The 23,039-nt window shown below is 34.9% G+C and overlaps 2 protein-coding genes across 3 annotated transcripts; both read right to left on the reverse strand.

Moving 5' to 3' along the window:
* Nucleotides 1-306: 306 nt before the first annotated feature.
* LOC129873270 (probable methyltransferase PMT9) lies at nucleotides 307-5,000 on the reverse strand. Of its 2 annotated transcripts, none has more exons than XM_055948329.1 (8): nucleotides 4,426-5,000; nucleotides 4,160-4,324; nucleotides 3,757-3,939; nucleotides 3,072-3,666; nucleotides 2,635-2,747; nucleotides 2,306-2,526; nucleotides 706-1,032; nucleotides 307-506 (listed from the first exon to the last, which is right to left on the reverse strand). In XM_055948329.1, exons 1-7 carry the CDS (start codon nucleotides 4,666-4,668, stop codon nucleotides 720-722), a joined length of 1,833 nt encoding a protein of 610 aa, XP_055804304.1. In that variant the 5' UTR covers nucleotides 4,669-5,000; the 3' UTR covers nucleotides 307-506; nucleotides 706-719. The 2 variants fall into 2 exon arrangements, with proteins under 2 accessions (XP_055804304.1, XP_055804306.1); XM_055948331.1 differs by having other exon boundaries at nucleotides 4,434-4,650.
* Nucleotides 5,001-8,789: 3,789 nt separating this feature from the next.
* LOC129873441 (uncharacterized) lies at nucleotides 8,790-22,328 on the reverse strand. Its single transcript, XM_055948541.1, has 8 exons — nucleotides 22,081-22,328; nucleotides 14,382-14,789; nucleotides 13,597-13,737; nucleotides 11,956-12,111; nucleotides 11,664-11,753; nucleotides 11,508-11,566; nucleotides 9,347-9,497; nucleotides 8,790-9,260 (listed from the first exon to the last, which is right to left on the reverse strand). Exons 2-8 carry the CDS (start codon nucleotides 14,709-14,711, stop codon nucleotides 9,192-9,194), a joined length of 996 nt encoding a protein of 331 aa, XP_055804516.1. The 5' UTR covers nucleotides 14,712-14,789; nucleotides 22,081-22,328; the 3' UTR covers nucleotides 8,790-9,191.
* Between the last annotated feature and the right edge of the window lie 711 nt (nucleotides 22,329-23,039).

Consider the following 23,039-nt stretch of genomic DNA (forward strand, 5'->3'; position numbering starts at 1 on the left):
ATACGTAATATCGCTATTTTAATTTGTTTGTCTTATTTTTCTTTTTAGTCCGTTTCAAAAAAAAATATTTTTTAATTTTAATTTTCTATATGGCATGTTTAAAGAATTTTTACACTATCATATTACTTTTATATATTATAGCAGGTAACATATTTTACTTTTTTAAATTATTAAGTTTCTATAAAAATTGTTACACGGTCTATAAATAATATCACAAAAAAAGCACAGATGCAATTGGAAATTACTGAGAAATAAAAAAAGCAAAACATCATATCAAAAACTTTTAAAATGTAAAACCTACTTTTGACAAATTAATATATAATTTTCTTATATTTTATGGACCAAGTTAAGTACAAAATATGTCTGAAGAAGATAATTCTAACCCCACCTCCCAACTCCTTTGCAGATGTATATTCAATAGTACATTGATCTTTTGGGAACACTTTTTTTTTGTTCCAAAAGCCAACAATAGATCAGAGTTCCCCACCAGAATCCAGCTTTCATTCCTGAAACATAGAGAATTTTCCAAGCCGAAAATCAGTTAAAACTATTGAAAAATAGTCCCAACATTGTCATTGACAAATTAGACATATACAACACATTTGTCATGAGGATGCCTCAGCCAGTTCCTAGCAATGACTTGCTGCTACATTATGGGACCATGAATGAAACGAGGAGTCCATTTGCGAAGAAAAAAATACATACCAAAAAAAATGTCACTAAATTGTTAACTTCTCGCGCCAAAATTTCTTTCTTGTGATTAGAATTCTTTCTTCGCTCAAGCAGAGAGCATCAGTCCGTGGTTCTACCTCTGATGACCATCCATCCCATTTTAGAGCAGTCAAGAATTTTATTACGAAGTTTATTATATGAGGCTTGTCCCTTATAATGATGAATCCTTCTGGCCTTAGAATACGGTCCATCTCAATAAGTAGATCATCTATGCTGCAGCCTCGATCTTCTGTCTCCGAGAGGATCATCCATGCATGAAGTAGGTCATACGTGCGTGGATACGTTGAAAATGATTCACACCTAATTATATATGATGGTTAGTCTTCAGCAATTTGAAGGCACAACTTATAAGGGGTATATATTGCAAGACTACAACATCATCATTCAAACAACAAAAATGCTTCGATATACTGCACTTGGAAGTTGGAAGTTGTGGAAATATAGATGGAAGGGTTGGTGTATAAGGCACAAGGCATTTACATAAAAGGAAGAATAAATTCATTATCATGTCGAAAATGTGATGATAAAAGCTACAAAACCATTTCTAGAACCAAATTCTCATAGTAGTTGAAAATAGTCTCTTTTTTCTTGGAAAGCCCAGTTATACAAGGCCTTATTGGCGGTTATTGTTTTTAGTTATTAGTTTGTAAGTTCTAAGCTACTATTGTTTCTATCTGACTTCATGTGAAAACAAAAGGGAAAACATCATTTTTAGGCTTTAAACAAAAGGAAGACATAATAATCTTGGGACATCTACTAAAGGCTTCAGTCAATTTTTTTTTTTTTTTGTTTTGACAAGGACCTAAGACTTCAGTTAATCAGCTGCAGCAAATAATAGGAAATATCGTCATAGTTAATTTAACATTTGGAGATCTGGTTTCACATATAGCAATCTGGTGTATGACAGACAATATCTTTCCATTGGGGGAGCATACCAATAGCTAATTCTGATACATGCAGCTAAAAGCCCGATATTTTCCCCCAGAATCATTTCATCAAGTCAAAACGCAAAAGATGAGGAAGAAGTTGAATTTTTTTGCATTTCCGTTACCATCTGTTACAGAACTCCTATCTGTACAACTATATAATTCGACCTATTATTTTACTGTTTCAAATTAGAATTTAAAGCTATTAACACACACACTCAGAATTGTAGGTGGGAAATGAGAGATATAATTGATTAAGTCTATAAAGAAGTGCATGAAGTCTTTAACAAGCTATGGGGATAAACTTGAAAGGAGCAAATAGGGATTAGCATATATCATTCACTATAAATTCATCATTATTTATTTCTATTTTCTTTCATCCTCAACTTAAGTAATTTTATAAAGATCAAGCTCCTCTTCTGTAAATTTATTTTAAAAAAAGAGCCATATAAATCATTGGTAATCTGCCAATTACTAACAGCTAGATATGTAATAAATAAGAATGAATTTTGCATTCCTAAGATTGGGAAGGTAAGCAGTTAGCAGTAGGGTGACCATATGCCACAAAAACAGAGGAGTTATATCCATGGGAACAGGGAACGAGGATGCAAAGAGAACAATATCTGAAAGAGTTGAAAGTAGCGCACCAGTCGTGAACTGTTCCAATTAAGCCTCGATCATAAATTATTTTCAATCTCGATGACATATTAACAGGAGCAACATTCATCACCCAAATGTCCTTATCCTTTAGTGCAGCTGCAAACCCACCGAGGTTTGAGTTCATGTCCATCACATTCCTAACTGAGTTCTTTGGGATAACAGACTTCATCTGCTTCCAATAGTCAACTACTCTGTCATGCCATACGTTCTGGAAAATCACATTTATAAAAAGTTAACAGACAAAATAAACAAGAAACAGAAATCATTAAATAAAAATCCAACAGAAATACTGACTTCACTGATTTGAGAAACTTACAGTGTCTTTAAGGAATTCGTCCAAAGTGACACCAATTTCCTCCAAGCGAGGTGGCGGAGCCATAAGCCTCCGTGGCCAAGGTTCTAGCCCAGTCCCTTTTTCCTTATGCACCTCTTCAATAACAAATAATAGAAAACTTATCAGACTAAAAAAGAATATTAAGAATTTGTGATCTCCTTGCTAGAAGTAGTTGATTTAACATGAAATAGTCACTGAGAATGACAGCTCATGTGAACTGTCACTTCTTCCATTTTTTAAATTTTTTTTTGATGAGTGTGAGTTGCCACTTTTAAAACAATCACATATTATCCAAATCCAAAAGCAGCTATTGCCGCCACAGTATAAGCAGAAAAGTTTATCATTTATCGGAAGGATACATATGTTCAGCCATTCAAGACATGGATTGAAGAATATGGACATGGCAGTTGCACACTTACTCGATGAGTAAGGAGTGATGCAAGCTTTCATCGGTACATTCCAAGCTTCATCGGGATCACCATCAGACATGCACAAGGGAGGTTGGGTCCCTCGACTTCTCTTCATATAACAGCTGTTACTCAGAGGTTTAGCCCATATCACAGTTTGGTCTCTCCTTGAAACAACTCTCCAACACATTCTTCTCAATAGATCATACATTGCATTCCAAATTCTTCGATTCTCAGCATCATGTGCATAAGCTTCTGGTGAAGAGTACACAAAATAACCACCTGGTCTGAGCAATCTGTCAAGTTCCAAGAGAAGAATGCCATCTCTCTGGAGCCAATCGATTCTACATCGTGAACAATGTGCCAACTCAAATGACCTGCTAGGATAAGGTAGTCTTTTGGTGCCCAAGACTCCTAGTGTAGATGGGATTCCCCTTTCCAAAGCAAACTGTATTTGATTCTCATGCACATCATTAGGAGCAAGCGACATAGCTATAATATCATGGGAAAGAAGATATGCCCCAAAGCTCGCAACACCACAGCCAACGTCAAGAACATTTCTTATGTTTCCACCGTTGCTGAGTTTTTCACCAGGTAATTTAAGCATCTACACAAGCACATAACAAGACCATAGAATTATAATACAATTACTATAAACAAATCGACCCGCAACATAAGTAGAATTAAGCTTAATCACCCCTGCAATTGCTGCAATGTATATGTCAGCTCCATAATGGAAATGTGTTCCTCCGCCAGGGAATTTTATCTTGTCTCCATCCACAACCATCCAGTTTTGGTCCGACTTCTCTTGTGCAAGATGTGTATGGGGTATGTTTGCTTTCCACACTTGGTCTCTACTAGCTGGCCATCTAATTGGGATCTGGAAATCTAACAAGGATTACCTCCTTGGCATCAAAACTAGACAGAAACAATAACAATAGCAATATCTAAAAGTAACCTCAGTAATGCACAAGAGGACAAATAATAAACAAATTGAGTAAAGGGAATCAATTCAAGCTCATCAATAACCGAATTCCTACATGGTTTTGTACATTCCCTTAACAAAAAATCAGGAAAAAAAAAGGCAATCAATTGCTGACCTTGTAACCAGCTGGAGGTGGGATAAGACAGTTGTAACGACGTTGAGGAGGAGGACAATGCCTCTCATAATGCTCCATAACAGTCAAATTGAGCCTTAATCTCAATTGATATATCAAATTTCTGTCAAGGCAAGGTATCAACTCCGAGTAGGTCGTATCACAAACCTAAAATGATAGTTTTAAAAGGAAGAACAAAACAAGAAAATCAAATCAAAATCTTAACAAAAGCACAGTCAAAATGCAAACTTCACAAACATCATGCATACAGGAATACTTTTTGGAACTTCAATTTCTTGATCTTCCATATCCATATCCATGCGGCCATGGTAAGAAATCCCAGTGACTGGATCAGAACCATCGTCAATAGCTAAAGGGTCACGCGCTATAGGAAGACCAGGAGCCATAAACGAACAGTTATAAAGACAAACCAAACCCAAGAACACAATCATCCCAAATAAAACATATTTCAGCAACTTGGGTCTATGAGGTAACTCTTTCTTTTGCTTCATTTTTAACAAAAACCAAAAAAAAACACCCACTTCAAGATTTCTGCTTTACTCAAATGGGGTTCTTTAAAAAACACTCAAATCCCAAGTAACAGATGCAGATCCATTTCTGGCATACCAAGCAAAGAATCAAGACTGTTCAGTATCCATAAAAGGAGTTCCCAAGATTCACTTTTTACAATTTCAGGGCTTTATTAGAGTCAGTAGTAGGAATATGTGAGAATTTTGGATTTCTGGGAGTTTCAGCTCACTGTGGGTTGGCTACTGTTTGGTGCCGCTTTTAGGCAAAAGACGATAAAGTAGCGGTGTAGATCAAATACAATGAGTCGTTTGGTTCCTATTGGCTATTGAAATTTGGACATGAAGAAAAATCATGTTGACCTTTGTCTTCTTTTTGCCTACTTTTAATGAGTTTAAAAAGTAATATTTGTATAATCACATTACTTAAAAGAATTAATTACAACTAAATTTTAATAAATATTACTAACTAATTAATTTACAACTACATGTTAATTAATATATGAAATAATTTTTGTGTATCAATGTATATGACTTAAATTTCTTTTAAATTAGGGGTATACAAATTTCCAAAAAACACATGAATTTTTTTCTCTCCATAAGTAGTCCAATGCTTGGGGGTGGGAGTTTAGGCAATTTGGATAATTTGATTTATATTTTTTATTGTTGACTTAAAGAGTTAATTTTTTAGGTTCGATTTCAAATTAATTGATGTGGATATTTTGATTTTTCGATTTTTAATCTATAAGTTGAGTTGCTTCTTTTTCTTCTTATAAAAATGAATATCTAAATCAAGTATTCATATTAAATTACCCTAATAGTTCACTATGATTATTCAAATAAAGTGGACAAGCAATGAAATCACTATTAAAGAAATGCCATGGAGATATTAATAAGGCTATAATAATTAACAATAGTAAAAACATTTCCAAACAGAAAGTATTTTGATAATAACTAAATAAATTAGTAATAATATGTATGTGTTGATGTCCAATGGGTAGGGTATTAGACTTATTAGTATTGGAGATATAAGTAAATGATTAACATATAACAAGTAGTACCATATACAAGGTACAAAAAAAAATCAAATATCCAAAAATTTGAAGTTCCTAATTCAATATCCAACTCGAAGTTCAAAAAATTTAAAACTTGTATCCAAATTCAAATTGCAAAATAGAAAATTTTGAATTCGATTTAAATTTCGAATTTGCTCAAATTATGTTTACTCCTACGGATGCCACAATATAGCAATTAAGTTGATTTTTCAAGTGTATACGATAAAATGAGTCAAATAAAATTTATTTGCATCCTATCTTTATATACAATTAATAAATATAAGTCATAATATTTTTTATTTATATATTTATCACTTAATTATAATTAAAAAATACATATCTTCACTTTAATTTGTAATTAAAAAATTAAATTATATAATTTGACGTAAACATCACGCTATATCAAAATAAGTTTTTATCATTTGCAGGATTTTTCAGAAAGGAAATAAAGAAGAATGGGATTTTGGGTTGCTTTTCATTTTCTGGAATTATTCTGCAGCTTGAGGTTAGGGACCAACATAGATTATAGTGCACTAGTAAAACTGATTTATTTTTAATTAAAATATTTTAATTCGAATTTTTAATATAAAAAAATTATATTAAAAATATTACAATTCGAATTTAATCGATTTCAATACGGACGACTTTTGAAAAAAAAAAAAAAGGTAACGGGGAAGGGGTTGTGGCCGTGTGGGGTAAGCTTTAGGAAAATGCTTCTTTATAAAAGTCACGCGCTAGGGTTCAGACAGCTGATTTTTGGTCCTTTCCACCTATCAGAAGCACACGTGTTTAACACGACAAATTCTATTACTGTTTTGATCTTATGATGCTGACTCAGCTGCCTAATAATCCTTCCATTCCATCTTTTTCTTTTTCTTTTTCTTTTTCTCCGTTTTTTTTTTCCTTCTATTTTATGAAATTTGCCATAAATAGAAAAAGGGATGGAAGAATAACAAAAAGGAGCTTTTGGCGGCAAAGAATTTTTCATTTCAATATTGTTATTCTTTAAAATAAAAAAAGTTAAAAATATCTTTAAATTATTATAGAAGATACCTTTCGTCCGTCAACTTTTTCGCTCACCTTTTTAGCTTATTTTTGTCCTTAAAATTAATAGATCTATTATTTATTTTATTTTATTGTTTATTTCTCTTTTTTATTTTTAAAATAACAAATGAGGCTCAAATCTGTAATAATTGACGTGTGAGAGGTGGGTTGTAATAAAAATTGGAAAAGGTAGAGGTAGGCCAAAGAAAAGTAGGGAAAGTGATTAGATAGGACATGATACAATTTCAACTTACCGAAGACATGACCCTAAAAAAGGTTTGGAGGTCGAGAAATAGGATAGAAAGTAGTAAGTAATCAAGTGGTTCCACACTTTTATGAGAGAAAGGCAAAGGGGGCTAGCTCCTCCAATGGGATTATTGTTGTTGTATTTCATAATTGCATAATTTCTTATTTTTTGATGTGTATTACTATTTGTTGCTTGTTATAATATTTTTTTTGTAACCATACTTTGAAAAACTTTTCTTTTGATCCCTGTCTATCGAAAACAACCACTTTGCTCCATAAAATAGAGATAAAATATGCTTATATTTCACATTTTTTAGACTTCACTTGTGAAATTACAAGACGTATAAAACAAAATTCAAAATGAAATATATTTGATCATTCTCGCAAAGTTCTGGGGTATATATGATTTTTCTCACACAAGACTATTATTTTTTTGATTTCTTTAATTCAATGACTAATTTGTGTTGTTATGAAATGTATATATATTCATTAAATGAATGTCCATAAACATTTACCAAGTTACATGAACCTTTTTGTAGATTACAATATATCTATTAATCTAGCCATTTAATACCCTTTCTACATCTCTTTTCTAAGATATATTGTTTTATGTTTATTCCATTAGCTATGAATTTACAACACATCAATACAAAACTCATCAATTTCATCTCCACTTGCAAGTGAAGGTTAGTTTTCTTCTCTAAGAAATACATAGCTCCCATACCTGTGTGTTGAATATTTATTTTACAGAAGAATTAAAATAACTAGAGATTCGGTTATATGGAGTATGTAACCAAATGAAAGAAACATTATCATGAACATGCAACATCACTCACTAGTGCTATTTGATCCTACAGCTTTTTTGGTGAATTTTTTCTTCTTTTTCCTCTTGTGGTGAAGTAGCCAAAGGTTGATATACCCTTCAATAAAGGTATATCAGAACATTTTCCCTTGAATGTTTAAAGTTGATTTCTTGGACTACTCTACCAAAATCGAACCTAATTCGACTTTATCATTTTAATATGTTCGATTCAATAATCGGATTTTTATCAAATCATGAATCACCTTACTTGAGTGAATGAATGCAACCATCAAATTGTAACCTCGACAGTACAAGAAATTTTATTCTAACTTGATTCATCTTTAATGGATTTTCTTATAAAATCTTGGTTAAACATAAAACTGAAGCATAAAAACTATATAAATTGAGAAAGCTAAATTAAATATTTTTCCAGTGAAATAAGAATTCTGGCGGTGTAATCTTCGAGGTCAGATGAAGCGCCCAAAACTCACGATTAAATCGTATGATAATTAATTCATAATAACATATGAGTGAATTTAATAAAACTCTAAGGACTCGTTTGGTGTGAGGCATAAGATATAATAATCTCGAGATAAAATGCAAGATTGTATCCTGCGTTTGGTTGAAAGTATTAGGTAATCCTAGGATTATTAATCTCACCATTTATACCTTACGATGGGATAAGTTATCCATATACATGATGGAATGACTTATCTCAGGATAATTAATCTCGAGATAACTTGTTCCCAACCAAACGACTCCTAATTATGATATATCGTATGACTATTAATTCAGAATGCTTAGTATATCTACAAGAGAACGTCATAACGTTGTTATGTTTTAAAATGGAAGCGGCCACATGCTTAACATTTAAACTTTTTCATTTGCTTCTTTCTACAAAGTTTATATGATCAGAATATTTGCAACGTTTTATATTTATAATGTCAAGCTTCTCAAAGTGTGTGAAACTGGCCTCTCATCAATTACACCTCTTCAACTAGATAAGCAGTAACTAATGACAAAGTTTCACCAGGTGCATAACAAACCATTGGGCAATTTACAATTGTTGATACCTGAATCATCAAATGTTAGTTTGTCTACATGTCAAAGGCCCAAAACTGACTGGCACCCTACACAACCATTAAATATGTGGTGGTGTCAAGGCTGAGTTCTTTCTACACCGACCAACATTGGCCTACAAACAGTGAACTCTTTCAACAAGAAGATTTGCCCCATGTACAGTTTGGTTAAGTCTTTCTGCAGCGTGTGAGCATTAAAGGCCATACCTGATTCGTGATAGAACTATCAGGACCCAAAGTCTCATGAAGGGCCTTGTCAGTTGTCGCCACTTAGTATTACACCTAGCAGAGTCTCTTGGCATTTTCAACTGTTTCAATGTAGAAATACAATCTCCAGAGTGTCGCTTTGTCCTACAATAACCCATAGGAAACTTAGGAAACCGGTCACTTGGAGAAATTAAGCACACAATTGCCAAAAAAAAAAAAAAAAAGCTTACCTCATTTTCTAAATCAACATGCACCTCACTGCAAGAATGTTTCTCTACTTGCTTACCACGGCAGAAAATCTGGACAACGCGATCAAGATTCTTAGGTGGAAGGTTCCGTATTAGCTGCCGAAGGTGGTGTTTTTCAGGTAAGGTCATTAACCTGCCAAAGGTAATTGAATTCCCCATAGAAAAATTTCAGGACAAATCTGACGAGCAACAATCCAACAAAAAATACCGAGATATCATGTATTATACGACACCAATTAATCAACTTTGCATCATGCCAAATTAATTGAGATCTGTCATACGGATACTCTATAATCACTCTTCCCTATTCGAGGCCCTTCTAAAATAACAATTAAGGAATCAGACCCTGCCCTGCACGATCAAACTACAGAGCTCCAATTTACAAGTTGATGCTCCACCACTGAACTACAGCAGCCCAAAACATCTACCAGACATTCTACTATTGTCTTCTAAAGGATTTTTGCATGAGTCAGGCTTCTAATTCTGTCATGCTTCTTATGGACAGAAATTTACGTAGCTACAGAAGTGCAAATAATTCACACCAAAGCCATCATCTAATTGGGCATAACAAACCTGGGCAACATATTGTAATTGTAACAAGACCAAACATGACAAAATCAGATACATTAAGGCACTCACACAGTTGTAACCTTTAAACACACAAACTCGTCGTTATACACTTGTCAGACACTGAACACCAACAGAACCCTTCTTTCCTTCTTTTTTTAGTGAAGAAGAATTTCTTTAAAAGGCATCAAGAAGATGCTCACAAAATTACAGGGAATAAAAGGAGTTGCGCTGTTAATCTATTTCCTTCAGATCTATAATAGAATCTTTATCAGAGAATATAAAACAGGAATAGAACAGAATAACGTGGATCCTACTAATAAACTTAGACAAAGTATAAAATTGTCATACTTATTAACCCCGGACATTTTAGATTCTTTCTTAAACTAAAGGATGTGTTGTAGGAGTTGAATATTGTCAGAGATAATATAATCTATTAAGTATGAAATGGATAAAAACATATTGTATCCTTTGTATTAAACTAGTTAATAGAGATTTTTAACAGACTAAAACCATACTAATTTGCAGAAAGACAAATTCATGTCCCTTGCTTTTTAAGTACTGTGCGTTGCATCCACACAATTGGACAAATGGTCAACTAAGGGAAAATTCAATTCAATTAGGTCTCCTTTTGATTAGAATCTAATTTAATACGTGAAACCAAGATGTGGTTGAAAATGTTGTTACCACACAGCAATCGTTAAATCGCTAGTAGAATATGCTTAAATGGGACATTATGCGGCATCTTCAGCCCGTTACATACTATATCCATTATTTAACTTTTTTTCATACTAGTCCTTTCCGGGAAAGAAGACCACTCCCCTGAAATGGCACAATCTATCATAACCGAGAAGGCTAAATTAACATGTAATGATGCTATACATTTCAGAATTTGAAATGACATCTTTTTTTCTTCAAACAATTTGATATGACATCTTTATACTATTTCCAATCTTCCAACTTTGGTTTTAACATATCTTTATTGAAATTAAATGTAACATCACATTCGAACTTTCTTCTCTTAAACATTTGAAAAGTCAGCAGGAATACATAATAATTGATCAAATTATTTGGATTTATTTTAAGGTTGGGTAAAGCCAGGTAAAGTGCACACCCAACAAGACACACCTCAAACTGAATAAAGTCCCAACAACTCAATATGCTAGCACGCCCTATAGGACTATGAGAGCAACATACCAGCCCTGTTTGTTATGGTTTTCCTAAAATGAACAGCCAAATTATAGTAACATTTAATTCCAATCAATATCTCAGGCGTTCACATTTTAACCAACAAACAAGCATTATATAACACAAATTATAATATTGTTTTGAATCTTCTATGAAATTTAGGTTTCAGAGAAGATTTAGAAGCAAAGCCCATCCAACTTGTTAAAATTCAGCTTCCTAGGGTTCTTGTACGCCAAACAAACAAAACAGAAAAGAAAACAACAATAAATGAAACAAATTTGAAATGAGAACTTCAATTTTTCATGTATCTTCCAAGTATAAAAGAACTAACAAAACATACTAAAATGGGAACAGCAAATAATCAAACTTCCAATATGTTGTGAAATACCTGCAATTCGACATAACGATATCAAGAAGTTCTTCAAGCTTCTCCTCCATGTACTCAAGCTGGCATATTGTCCAACCACAATTTAGAAATAGCTAACAAAATTACTAAAACCAGTAAAACTCCTGATAGAGAAGACTCAAGCTCCAGCCAAGTTACCGTCGCTAAAAGTTCATCACAATGCTTCTTCATCACACTCTCGACCTTTGCGCTATCATTTTGTAGCAAAAACTGCAAATCATTGTGGACCTGGAAAATGGGAGTAGGGATAATGAAACATTTCTTTGCAACTAAATCAATTCAACATTCTAAACAAAAGCATAGCGAAAATGTTAGTTCAGCTGAATAATCGAAGCTTCATTCTTCACCAGTAAAACTCCTCCCACCTGAGAGAGAGAGAGAGTAAAGCCAGCCTAGAAAAATGCACCAGAGAGAGAGAGATGGATCTTACATCCCCGTCTTCAGGAGTTGCTCCAGCATTTGAACCCAATTCATTTTGATCCTTCTTTGCAAGGGATTCTTTTACCTGTTCACCTTCGAATTTTTTAACATCATTCGACGTATCTCCTCTAGATGGAGAGATATTCAAGCCTTCTCTTCGTGAATCCTGCATTTAAGGAGTCGAAGAAAGTGTCAAATATATTTCTGTAAATAAAGCCAAAAGGTGGGGTGACACTGAGGCAGTGAATTGTTTCACCCATAGATAGCCGGATGAAGGAAGACCCTCAGGTCTGTTTGGAGGGAAGGAAAGCATTCCCATCACCCAACCAAACCAAAATATGAAGTCTAACATAACACAAATTTTCATTTAGCATTATAGCCAATGAAGTTCAGGTTGGGATGTTCTTCCATCATACTAACTTATCAAGTACTGCTCTAATATCTTCTTTTGCCCTACCCTATAATACTACTTTTACCTGTAACTCGTTGCTAGATAGATAAGGACTGAATTGTGCAAAACAAATTTTAGCTTATCATTTAAAAATTGGCCAGTCAAAAAGATTATTATAAGAATTGGCCAGTCAAAACAACAACATACCCATAGTTAGTATTCCCACAAGTGGAGCCTAGGGAGGGTAGAGTATACGCAAACCTTACCCCTATGATAGAGAGGTTATTTTCGAAAGACACTCGGTTCAAGAAAAACCATTTCAAAGTAGGTCGGGAAAAGAAATAGTGGAAGCGAAAAGCCATAGAAAAACTATAGAAAGCATGTCAAAGCATTCTGAAAAAGGAACAGTAGTTACAACAAATGACACAGTAATCGAAGTACAAGAAACAAGAAATAGTAACAAAAATCGAAGAACAAGAATTGGCTAGTCAAAACCCCGAAATAAGCCCGGACTTGCCCTGTCTAATTCATTTAAAAAGGGGCCTGGGTCAATTGCTTCTTCCACTTCACAGTTCACAAGAATAATCTGGCCCGAGAAGGCATGTTTAAAGTGTGCTTGAACCTGCGGCCTACACACCCTCCACTTTGGTGTTCCGTCCACACCGACCGTATTAACACGTATAGTTAAGCAAAGTGACGCTCTCCTGGATAAATTGGTTAAGGCATTGGAAAGAATTTATGCTCCCTAATTACAACTATTTACAGCTCAAAAAAGAATTAACATCATTTCTGCTTTTCTTTTTTACCAAATTTACAGAAAGAAAAACAAATCTCCACAATCTTTTATAATCAAGACATCCCCAAAAGCCAACTTGGGTGCACGGTCCAAAACTTGGTGGACAATGAACTCGCCCTTTTACCCTTCTTCACTTCAATATCAGGCTTTTATAGATAAGAGTTTGAACTCATGACGTGCATCTAATTCACATTAGGCGTTGCCCTCTTACCAGTGAAAGAAAGTCCGGAGAGCAAATCTCAACAAAATATATGGCCAAAAGGTTATTAAAGACTCCTAATACAGGGACGTTTATGGGTCACTTTTTTAAAACAACTACCACACTCTGTACAAGTAACCTGTAATGTTAAGCCTCAAATTTCTTTTGAAAATTGAACAGAAGCTTCCAAAAGATAGCATGTCCTAAATGAAACATGAAAACACTTGTTAATTCTTTAAAAGAAATAAAAAATGAAACCACTTACTGAGAGAGGGGATGCTTTGAGCTTCTTCTGAGGACGGTTCCCTTGATCAGAGTCAGATACAGCACCAGGTACAGCTAATAAACTTTCTTTGTACCTTAGGCATGACCGCAACTGACATACGGAAAATACAGGATCCAGAATCTACATTAAAATTTCCGGAGTGAAAATTATATTAATATAATCCAAATAATTGTTGAGAAAGTCAGCTGGCTTTCTATCATTAATTGTATATTCTTTGCTTAGAAATGATCACACAATTCACCTATTGGCACATCTAACATTTATCTTTTGTTATTGTTACATCTTTATGAGCAAAGAGGAGAATCATTGATTGGAAAGCAATGACCACTTCCCACAACTATAATGGCACAGGCTGAGACACAACTTCTTACAACATAGACACGCTCAGACTCATATATCATAAAAATACTACTCCTGTTTTATATTACTTGGCCCCTATTGACCTGACACACGCCTTAAGAAAGCTTTAACTAGAGGTGTATTTTATTAAACTAACCTTATTAATGATATTTTGGAACTTTAAATTTGACTACTACTACTTTATGTAGTTATTTAATACCAAGGATAGAAAGAAAAAGATCTAATAAAATTCTCTCGATCTCATAAATTGAACAAGTAAATTGGAACAACTATTTTTAGTATGGGGCCAGCTAACATGAAACAGAGGGAGTATAAAAGTAACACCCATTCTAGAAATAGGCAAGTATAGGGAGAACGTTGAGTCATGTGCAATGTAGGTGAAGGGAAAAGCGGGTAGTGTGTACCTCGTCAACTTCCCATGAAAGGGCAACAACACTTTGCCGAAGCAACAACTTCAATCTTTCCTTTCCAAAGTTCGAAACATGTGATCCAAAACAATCAGAAAATAAGGAAGCAGAACCACCAGTATATCTAAACTCTTTGGCGAAATAGCCATCCATACTACTATTCTTTTCTTCGACAGCACCATTTACTTTCCCAGATTTCTCAAATATCTGATCTGAAATTGGAAGAAAATCTTCATCCTGAGAAATTAACTCAGCCACCTCAGATGCAAAAAGCCCAAAGTAATCTGGTCCCTTTCTGTTGCATTCAGTCGAAGCAACCCGGCCCATTTAAGATAATAGCTTCAATGCCAACTTTAGCACTGAATTACTATTGGATTAGTGGTGGTAGCACTCACAAAAGTGTTACTGCAAAGCAAAAACAAAACCAGGTTGACTGCTAAGTTGCCAGAGTAACACAGAGGGAGCTCTTCACAATCAAGAAAATAAAGTAGCTAACATAAATATAAACTAGACATGGGGTTGTGTCGTATATATTGAAAGACAAGGATTACAACAACTATATTCCCACAAGTGGGGTCTAGGAAGAGCGAGGTATATGCGGACCTTATCCCTACCTTTGAGGAGTAGAGTGGTTGTTCCAATAGACCCTCGGCTCAAGAAAATTATTTTCAAAAGGTTTGAAAAAAAAAAGCAAGATTAAAACATCAAGATAAAATACTTAAGTAATTAAAGTATAGATAGTACGAATATTAAGGATAACCAAAGAAAAAGAAACCATAATAGTAATAAAATTGAAGATTAAGATAATGCTAGCATACTAGTAATAATATTGAATAGTAAGGGAACAGAGAGAAGTTTCAATCTAGGACCCTGCTCTACCACTATAATAAGAAAACAATCTACTATCTACTAACCGTCTATTATAACCCTCGACCTCCACATTTTTCTATGTAGGGACATGTTCTCGATGATCCGCAAATGAGTCATGTCATGTTGAATCACTTCCCCCAAATTCTTTTTCGGTCTACCTCTACCTCCCCTCAAACCAATCACCGTCAGCCTCTCACACCTCCTTATTGGGCATCTATGCTCCTCCTCCGCACATGCCTGAACCATCAAAGTCTCGCTTTCCACATCTTGTCCACCACAACAACTACTCCTACCCTGCCCCGTATTTTGTCTCTTCTAGAATGACCGCACATTCATCAAAGCATCATCATTTCTAGTACCTTCATCATCTGAAGGTGTGAATTCTTAACTGCCCAACATCTCACCCCACAACATAGTCAATCTAACAACCACTCAATATAACTTGCCTTTAAGTCTCGATGACACTTTCTTACCACATAGGACACCAGATGCAAGCCTTCATTTCATCCACTCCGCGCAAATCTGATAAGCAACATCCTCATCGATCTCCCCATTTCTTTGAAATATAGACTCAAGATATTTGAAGCTTCATTTCTGGGAGATGTCTAGTAACTCAATCCTCAATTTCCCATCCACCTCTTGTGATGCGACACTAAACTTGCACTCTATGTACTTTGTTTTAGTCGTGCTCAACCTGAAGCCAATAGACTATAAAGTTTGTCTCCATATCTCTAATTTATCATCAACTTTGTCGCATGTCTCATCGATCAATATTATGTCATCTGAGGCAAATAATAGATTGAGAGTTGATCCTTGGTGCAATCCCATATCGACCAGAAAGTGTTTTGAGTCTCTTCCTACTGTCCTCACTCAAGTCTTGGCTCTATCATACATGTCCTAGCTCTCTAATGCAAGTGCTAATGCATGTCACAGGTATACCTTAGACTCTAAGTATCTCTACGAAACCTCCCTAGGGACTTTATTGTATGCCTCTTCTACATCAATGAACACCATTATCTTAGTCTTTTTGCCTCTCCATGTACTGTTCCAACAATCTCCTCAAGAGGTGAATGGTTTCCGTAGTCGATTACCCCGACATGAATCCAAATTGGTGCTTAGATATAGACACATTCCTCCTCATCCTCATCGTGATCACCCTATCCCTAACTTTCATAGTATGGTAGAGTAGTTTGATACCACTATAGATATTGCAATTTTGGATATTGTCCTTGTTCTTGTACAACACAATATTGTACTCCACCTCTATTCTTCGATCATTCTAGTCATCTTGAAATGACATTAAACAATCTAGTTAACCCCTCTAAACTCATGTTGACTGCGCTCTTCCAGAACTCGACAAAAATCTCAATCTCGTTTGGCCCGATCGCTTCTCCCCCTCACATCTTACAAATTGCCCCCTTAACCTCCTCAAACTTAATACATCTGCAGACCTTATCATTACCTCTTCAAGGGAGAGAGGTTGTTTTCGAAAGATACTCGGCTCAAGTAAATTAAAACAGTAATTAAAAGAAAAACATGACAATTAATAGCAAAGTAATGCGGAATTAGGGAGCATATATGCAAGGAACCGTAACAATAACAAGGTCACCTAAACACACAGTAAACCACATGAATATGCTAATACTACGACCAACACAAAGCTCAAAACTCCCACCCAACCAAAGACATAAATAGGCTAGTAATACGAACAACTCTCAACTACCTACTACCTTTCTACCATTATCCGCGACCTCCATACCCTTATATCTAAGATCATATCTTCAATAAAATGAAGATGTGTCATATCCTGCCTCACCTCCTGAATATTTCTTTTACTTTTTTTTGATCCCTCTATATCTGGCCTCCCACACCTCCTTATTGGGACATCCACACATCTCCTCTTCATATGCCCAAACTATATCAATCTCCCTTCCCTTTTCTTGTCCATCACGAAGGTCACTCCTACTTTGTCTCGAATTTCCTCATTTTTAATCATATCGCTCCTAATATGCGCACACATCCATCTCAACATCCTCATTTCCATCACTTGTATCTTCTAAACCTGAGAGTTCTTAACTGGTCAACACTCCACCCTATACAATAAAGTTGATCTAACCATCACTCTATAAAACTTACCTTAAAGTTTTAGTGGTACCTTTTGGTCACACAAGAAGTCAGATGCAAGCCTCCATTTCATCCATATCGCACCAATACAATATGTAGCATCATCGTCAATCTCCCTATTTATGTAGATCAGAGACCCCAAATATTTAAATCTCTCTCTTAGGGTTAACTTGAGTATCAAGTCTCACTTCCACAGTTGCCTCACGCGTCACATCATTGAATTTACACTTCAAATACTATGTCTTGATCCTATTCAAACTGAACCCTTTAGACTCTAAAGTTTGCCTCCATGCCTCCAATCTATCATTAATTTCACTGTGAGTTTCCTCGATCAAAACAATGTCATCACAAATAACATACACAAAGACACCTCACCCCAAATAGGCCGCGACGGTTTATCTATCACCAAGGCAAACAAAAATGAGTTCAACATTGACCCCTGGTACAACCCCATCTCAAATGGAAGTGCTCTGAGTATCCTCCTATTTTTCTTACCCGAGTCTTGGCTCCATCATACATGTCCTTTATCTTTCTAATGTAAGCCATCGATACATCTTTAGACTCCAAACATCTTCAAAATACTTCTCTCAAGACTTAGTCGTAGACCTTTTCAAGGTTGATGAACAACAAATGCAAATCTCTTTTCCTCCCCTATATTTCTGCATTAGTCTCCTCACAAGATGGACGACTTCAGTAATTGAACACCCTGGCATGAATCCAAACTAGTTCTCAAAATGGACACATCCCTCCTCACCCTCATTTCCACCACCCTCTCCTTAACTTTCAAAGTGTTGCAAGGTGTTGCTCAACAGTTTAATACTTCTGTAATTGTTGCAGTTCTGAATATCACCTTTTCACTTGAACAAAAGAATCATAATATTATACTCTTTCCATTCATCGGGCATTTTAGCAGTTTTAAAAATGACATTAATCAACCTAGTCAACCACTCCAGACCCGCCATGTCTGTGATCTTCCAAAACTCTACCAAAATTTCATCCAGTCTAATTGCTCTATCTCGGCTCATCTTACGCATTGCACCCTTAACCTCCTCAATCTTAAAACACCTACAATAACCAAAATCTCGTTAACTCTCTCGGTTCCCTAAAATCACCCAATACAATTTCCCTGTCCCCTTTTTCATTCAAGATTCTATGAAAGTATCATTGTCACATTCCTCTAATATGTGCCTCTTCCACTAGTAGTTTACCGTCCTCATCCTTGATGCATTCACTTAATCCAAGTTCCGAGCCTTCCTCTCTCGCCTTGTCGAGCTTGTACAATTTCTTATCCATGTCTTCGTCACCCAACTTGACATACAAGTGTTCGTAAAATGCCATTTTTGCCTTTGTGATCACCAACTTCACGTCTTTTTTGTCGCCTTACAGCTTACCGTGTTAGTCCACCTCTTCTCCTCATATTTGCTTTCCACCAATTTAGCATAAGCAACCTTCTTTTCTTTTACTTTGTCTCATAGGTCTTTATTCCACCACCAATCCCTTCGATGGCCATAAAATTTGCCCCTCAAAAACCTTACATTTCTCTAGTTGCTTCCTTAATGCAACTATTGTCTTATCCCACATGGTGTCCTCATCACCACTACTCCCCAAGCCTTCATCACCTCTAACTTCTCCCCTATCTCCCAAGCTCTAGCAGGGGTCAAGCCACCCTATTTGATCCTTAGTCAGTCATACAAAGTCTTCTTCTTCCCTTCCCTCTTAATCCCCAAGTCCATCACCACGAGTTTATGTTGGGTATTAAGATTCTCACCCGGAATAACCTTAATTCTTACAAAGACCTCTATACCCCTTCCAACGAAGCAATCAATTTGAGTTCTGGCCACCGTGCTATTAAAGATAACCAAGTGATCCTTCTTCAGAATGCATGAATTAGCTATCACCAACTCGAAAGTTCTAGCAAAATCCAAAAGTGATGCTCTTCCTCCATTTCTAACCCCAAAACCAAAACAACCATGCACACCGTCAAAACCACTAGTGGTTGACGTAATCTGACCATTAAAAATCTCCACCAATGAATAACTTCTTGAAATGAGGTATATGCCTCACCACCTCATCCAAATTCTCCTAGAAGCATCTTGACGTCCTCCTCTAAGTCCACTTGCGGCACGTAAGCGTTCAAAGTAAGCACTCTAATGACTAGCATAACCGTCAATACCCTGTCATTGATCCTCCTAACCTCCACCACCTGCTCCCTATGCTCTAGGGGTGTACAAAGGTAGGTTTGGTTTGACTTTTCATTAAAAAATAACCAGACAAATTATGTCTTTTTATTAAACTTATAAATCAAATCAAACCAATCTAACGTCAATTTTTTTTATTTTGATTTTAGTCGGTTCTTTCGATTTTCTCAATTTTTTGATTTTTTTACAATTACACGTGATTGAAAAAGAGATCAAATTGAAGAGGTTGTTCCCTTGATTGTGTGATTTAATGCCACATTTGAAGTTCTCAAATGAAGGTTGTTCCCTTGATCGTGTGATTATATTGCTTAATGGTATCTCAAAGACACTTGAATAAATAAAATTGATTAAAATAAGATGTACAATGGCATCTTCAAAACATTGACTTATAATAATATATCAAAAACTCATGAAAAGACACAACGCATGTCAATTTTTTTAGTCATAGACCAAATATGAAATAATATATGTAAAGTTCATGGGTTCAAGCTTTGAAAACAGCCTCTAGCAGAAATGCAAGATAAGGTTGCGTGCAATAGACCCTTGTGGTCAGACCCTTCCCCGAACTCTGCGCATAACAAGAGCTTTAGTGCATCAGGCTGCCTTTTTTTAAACAATAAAAGTTATAAACTAATTTAAGAAATACTTACAAAGAATATTATAATAAATATTTTTTTGTGTATAAAAAAAATTATATGTATTATGTTTGTTCAGTTTAGATTTGATTTGACTTTTTCTATTAATACCAAACCAAGCCAACAATGAACGGTTTATTTTTTCAATGCGAAACCAACCAATTCAAACTACAAGTCATTTTTTTGGTCGGTTCGACTTGGTTCGTCTATTCGGTTTGACTTGACTGATTGACTTGTACAGCCCTACTGAGCTCCTCATCTACTAAAAATCCTACTCTATTCCTATCCCTAGAGCCTCCTAAGTACCATAACTTAAACTTGTCCAAATCCCAAACCTTGGGACCTATCCACTTGATCTCCTAAACGCAAGCTATGTTAATCTTCCTCTTTTCAAAAAACTTCACTAGCTCTATGGACTTACCCGTCAAAGTCCATATGTTCCAAGACCCTACACTTAGCCTGGAGGATCCTTTAACTATGAGGTCTCAAGTTCAAATTTCAGCAAAGACAAAAACACTAGTTGATTTCTTCTCATGTGTCTTATCCTTGATAGACAAGTTACTTGATGCATGTTGTTGGTGGAAGGTAACAGATATCACAGAAAATTAGTGGAGGTATGTACAGCTAGACCAGACACCACAGTTATAGAAAAACAACATCGATAATGAATTCTACCTAACACTATGATTTTGCTTGAACTCATCAAGCTCGAGCGACTAGGCAATTATTAAGGCAAGGTGTTATTGTACTACAAGTTGAATGGCTTGAATGAAGATGAAGCAAAAACATAAGTGGACACACGAGAAATTACATTGATTTATGAAAAAAGGATAGTTAGAGCCTGCTTGGCTTAACTTATCTAAAGCAGTTTATAAGCCAAAAAAATAAGTTGGCCCCAACTTATTTTTTTGGCTTATAAGCTGCTTTAGATAAGCTCAGCCAAACAGATCCAATTATTTTTTGGGGCTTATTTTAAGTACAAAATGGCTTTAAGTTGACCAGTCAAACACTCAAAAAAGTTGAAAACAGATTATAGTTTTCATCAACTTATAAGTCAATCCAAACGGGCTCTTAGGGTGCAAATCAAGTTGTACAATTGCCTCTAGGATATAGTTGAACTAAAAATCTAATCACATTGAGCACAAACAAAACAATTTTTTTGGACATTTCATAGTTAGTGTTTTTTTAATCGTGATATTGGTGTCAGCTTACGCACCCCTCGACTAATCCTTTACCCAAAGGGTACAAGAATGGTGCCCTCAATTTAACCTGCTCGCCCCAATCTAGTTTTCCTCACTAAAAACATCACGAGGTACCTGCTACCTTCCTAATCATCCTCAATCAGCAGATCATCCCAATCTAGTTGTTCTTACTAAGAACAACATGAGGTACCTGCTACCTTTCCACCAACACAGTTACCTAATAATTCAATTCATCAAGGTTTGGACAAATGAAGAATTGAACCTAAAGCCTCATGGTCACCAAACCACCACTTCATTTACCAATAGGTTGCTTTCTAGAAGTCAAGCTAAGGATCATGTGAATTAGTAGCTATTGTCTAGACCAATATACAAGAAATCTACTAAATATCTATAAATATTTTACTATCAATCTAATTATTATTAAAATATTAACTTGAGTATGTTATAGGAATCCATAAACTTCAAATACTAGATCCGTCTCTGCCTTAGTTGGTGTTGTTTATGTTGAAAATAACTCTTGTAGTCTGGGATTCCCACTTTAGAAATTGAATAACAAATATCAAGAGCTAAGTTGAACAGGATCCATTCGGATAAATAACCGGAAACCCTAGTTAACCCAATCAATCCAAAATGACTGAGATCAAATCCAACATCAGGAAATACAAACCTTATAGACGAAAACAAAATCCATACTTCAACTTGAAAAGAATAGTCTCGAGCAGTAAGTCGGAAAATCCTTCCTCTTCTACTTCTTCGTTCTGGGAGTTTCACTTTTTCCTCTCCCCTAGTGAAATACTAACTGCGCGTTGCAAAACCCGAACAGTGATCACCTGATACGTAACTGAATAAAAAAAGTTATTTTTTTGTTGATGTTAAATTCTAAGGACTATTTCGCCATAAAAATTTCTACTTTTACACAAACACAGATTCACTTTTTATTTGAAAAGAAATTTTATGTGAATTTGAACAAATCTAAGGTATATTAATTTCCAAAAAAAAAAAAAAAAGGTCTTATTTTGACATGCTTTCCCGACTTTTTGGCAAGGGGCACAAAATATATGTATGTCGAATTTATGTTAGATTGAGACTTCATTCGGATAGGAGTTCTCACTATCAATATTATTTATATATTCAGGGTTCGAACTCTATTCCATTACTTCTCTCATTTGTAAATTAAAATTAAATAACTTATTTAGTTAAACTTTTAAAAAATTAAAATAATTATTTTAAAAAATTATACTTTCTGAAATGTATTTTTTCCATTACAATTTACATGATAACATTTGATTTTCACTTTTGACCTATATTCCTGATATAAAAGAAAGAAGCCTTTAGCAATTACTAAGAAAGTAATCGACATAAAAAGTATATCTTTTTTAAAAAAAATTATAGTTTAAACAAAATCTTAGAAGGCTTTTGGATATGTAAAATGGGATTTTTGATTTCAAATCATCGTTTGAACATGCTATTTGGAATCATGATTTCAAATTTTAAATTTTTCAAAAAGCAAGATTTATAATTTTAAGTTGTTTTAAATGTAAAACTTTACTCATAAGTCTATTTTGTTTTAAAAAATATTTCATCTAAAATTTTACACAAAAAAATTATATTTGATGTGAAGAAATT

Source organism: Solanum dulcamara, chromosome 11, assembly GCF_947179165.1.
Source record: "Solanum dulcamara chromosome 11, daSolDulc1.2, whole genome shotgun sequence".
Taxonomy (NCBI): domain Eukaryota; kingdom Viridiplantae; phylum Streptophyta; class Magnoliopsida; order Solanales; family Solanaceae; genus Solanum; species Solanum dulcamara.

Bases quoted from the DNA above. Each gene is read 5' to 3' on its own strand.
- LOC129873270 (XM_055948329.1), bottom strand. From the start codon at position 4,668: ATGAAGCAAAAGAAAGAGTTACCTCATAGACCCAAGTTGCTGAAATAT. The intron at 2,748-3,071 runs GTAAGTGTGCAA...TTGTTATTGAAG, and splicing joins CATCACTCCTTACTCATCGA to AGGTGCATAAGGAAAAAGGG. The intron at 1,033-2,305 runs GTGCGCTACTTT...ATATATAATTAG, and splicing joins ATTGGAACAGTTCACGACTG to GTGTGAATCATTTTCAACGT.
- LOC129873441 (XM_055948541.1), bottom strand. From the start codon at position 14,711: ATGGGCCGGGTTGCTTCGACTGAATGCAACAGAAAGGGACCAGATTAC. The intron at 12,112-13,596 runs GTAAGTGGTTTC...CCTTAAATGCAG, and splicing joins TCAAAGCATCCCCTCTCTCA to GATTCACGAAGAGAAGGCTT. The intron at 9,261-9,346 runs GTAAGCTTTTTT...GGGTTATTGTAG, and splicing joins ATGTTGATTTAGAAAATGAG to GACAAAGCGACACTCTGGAG.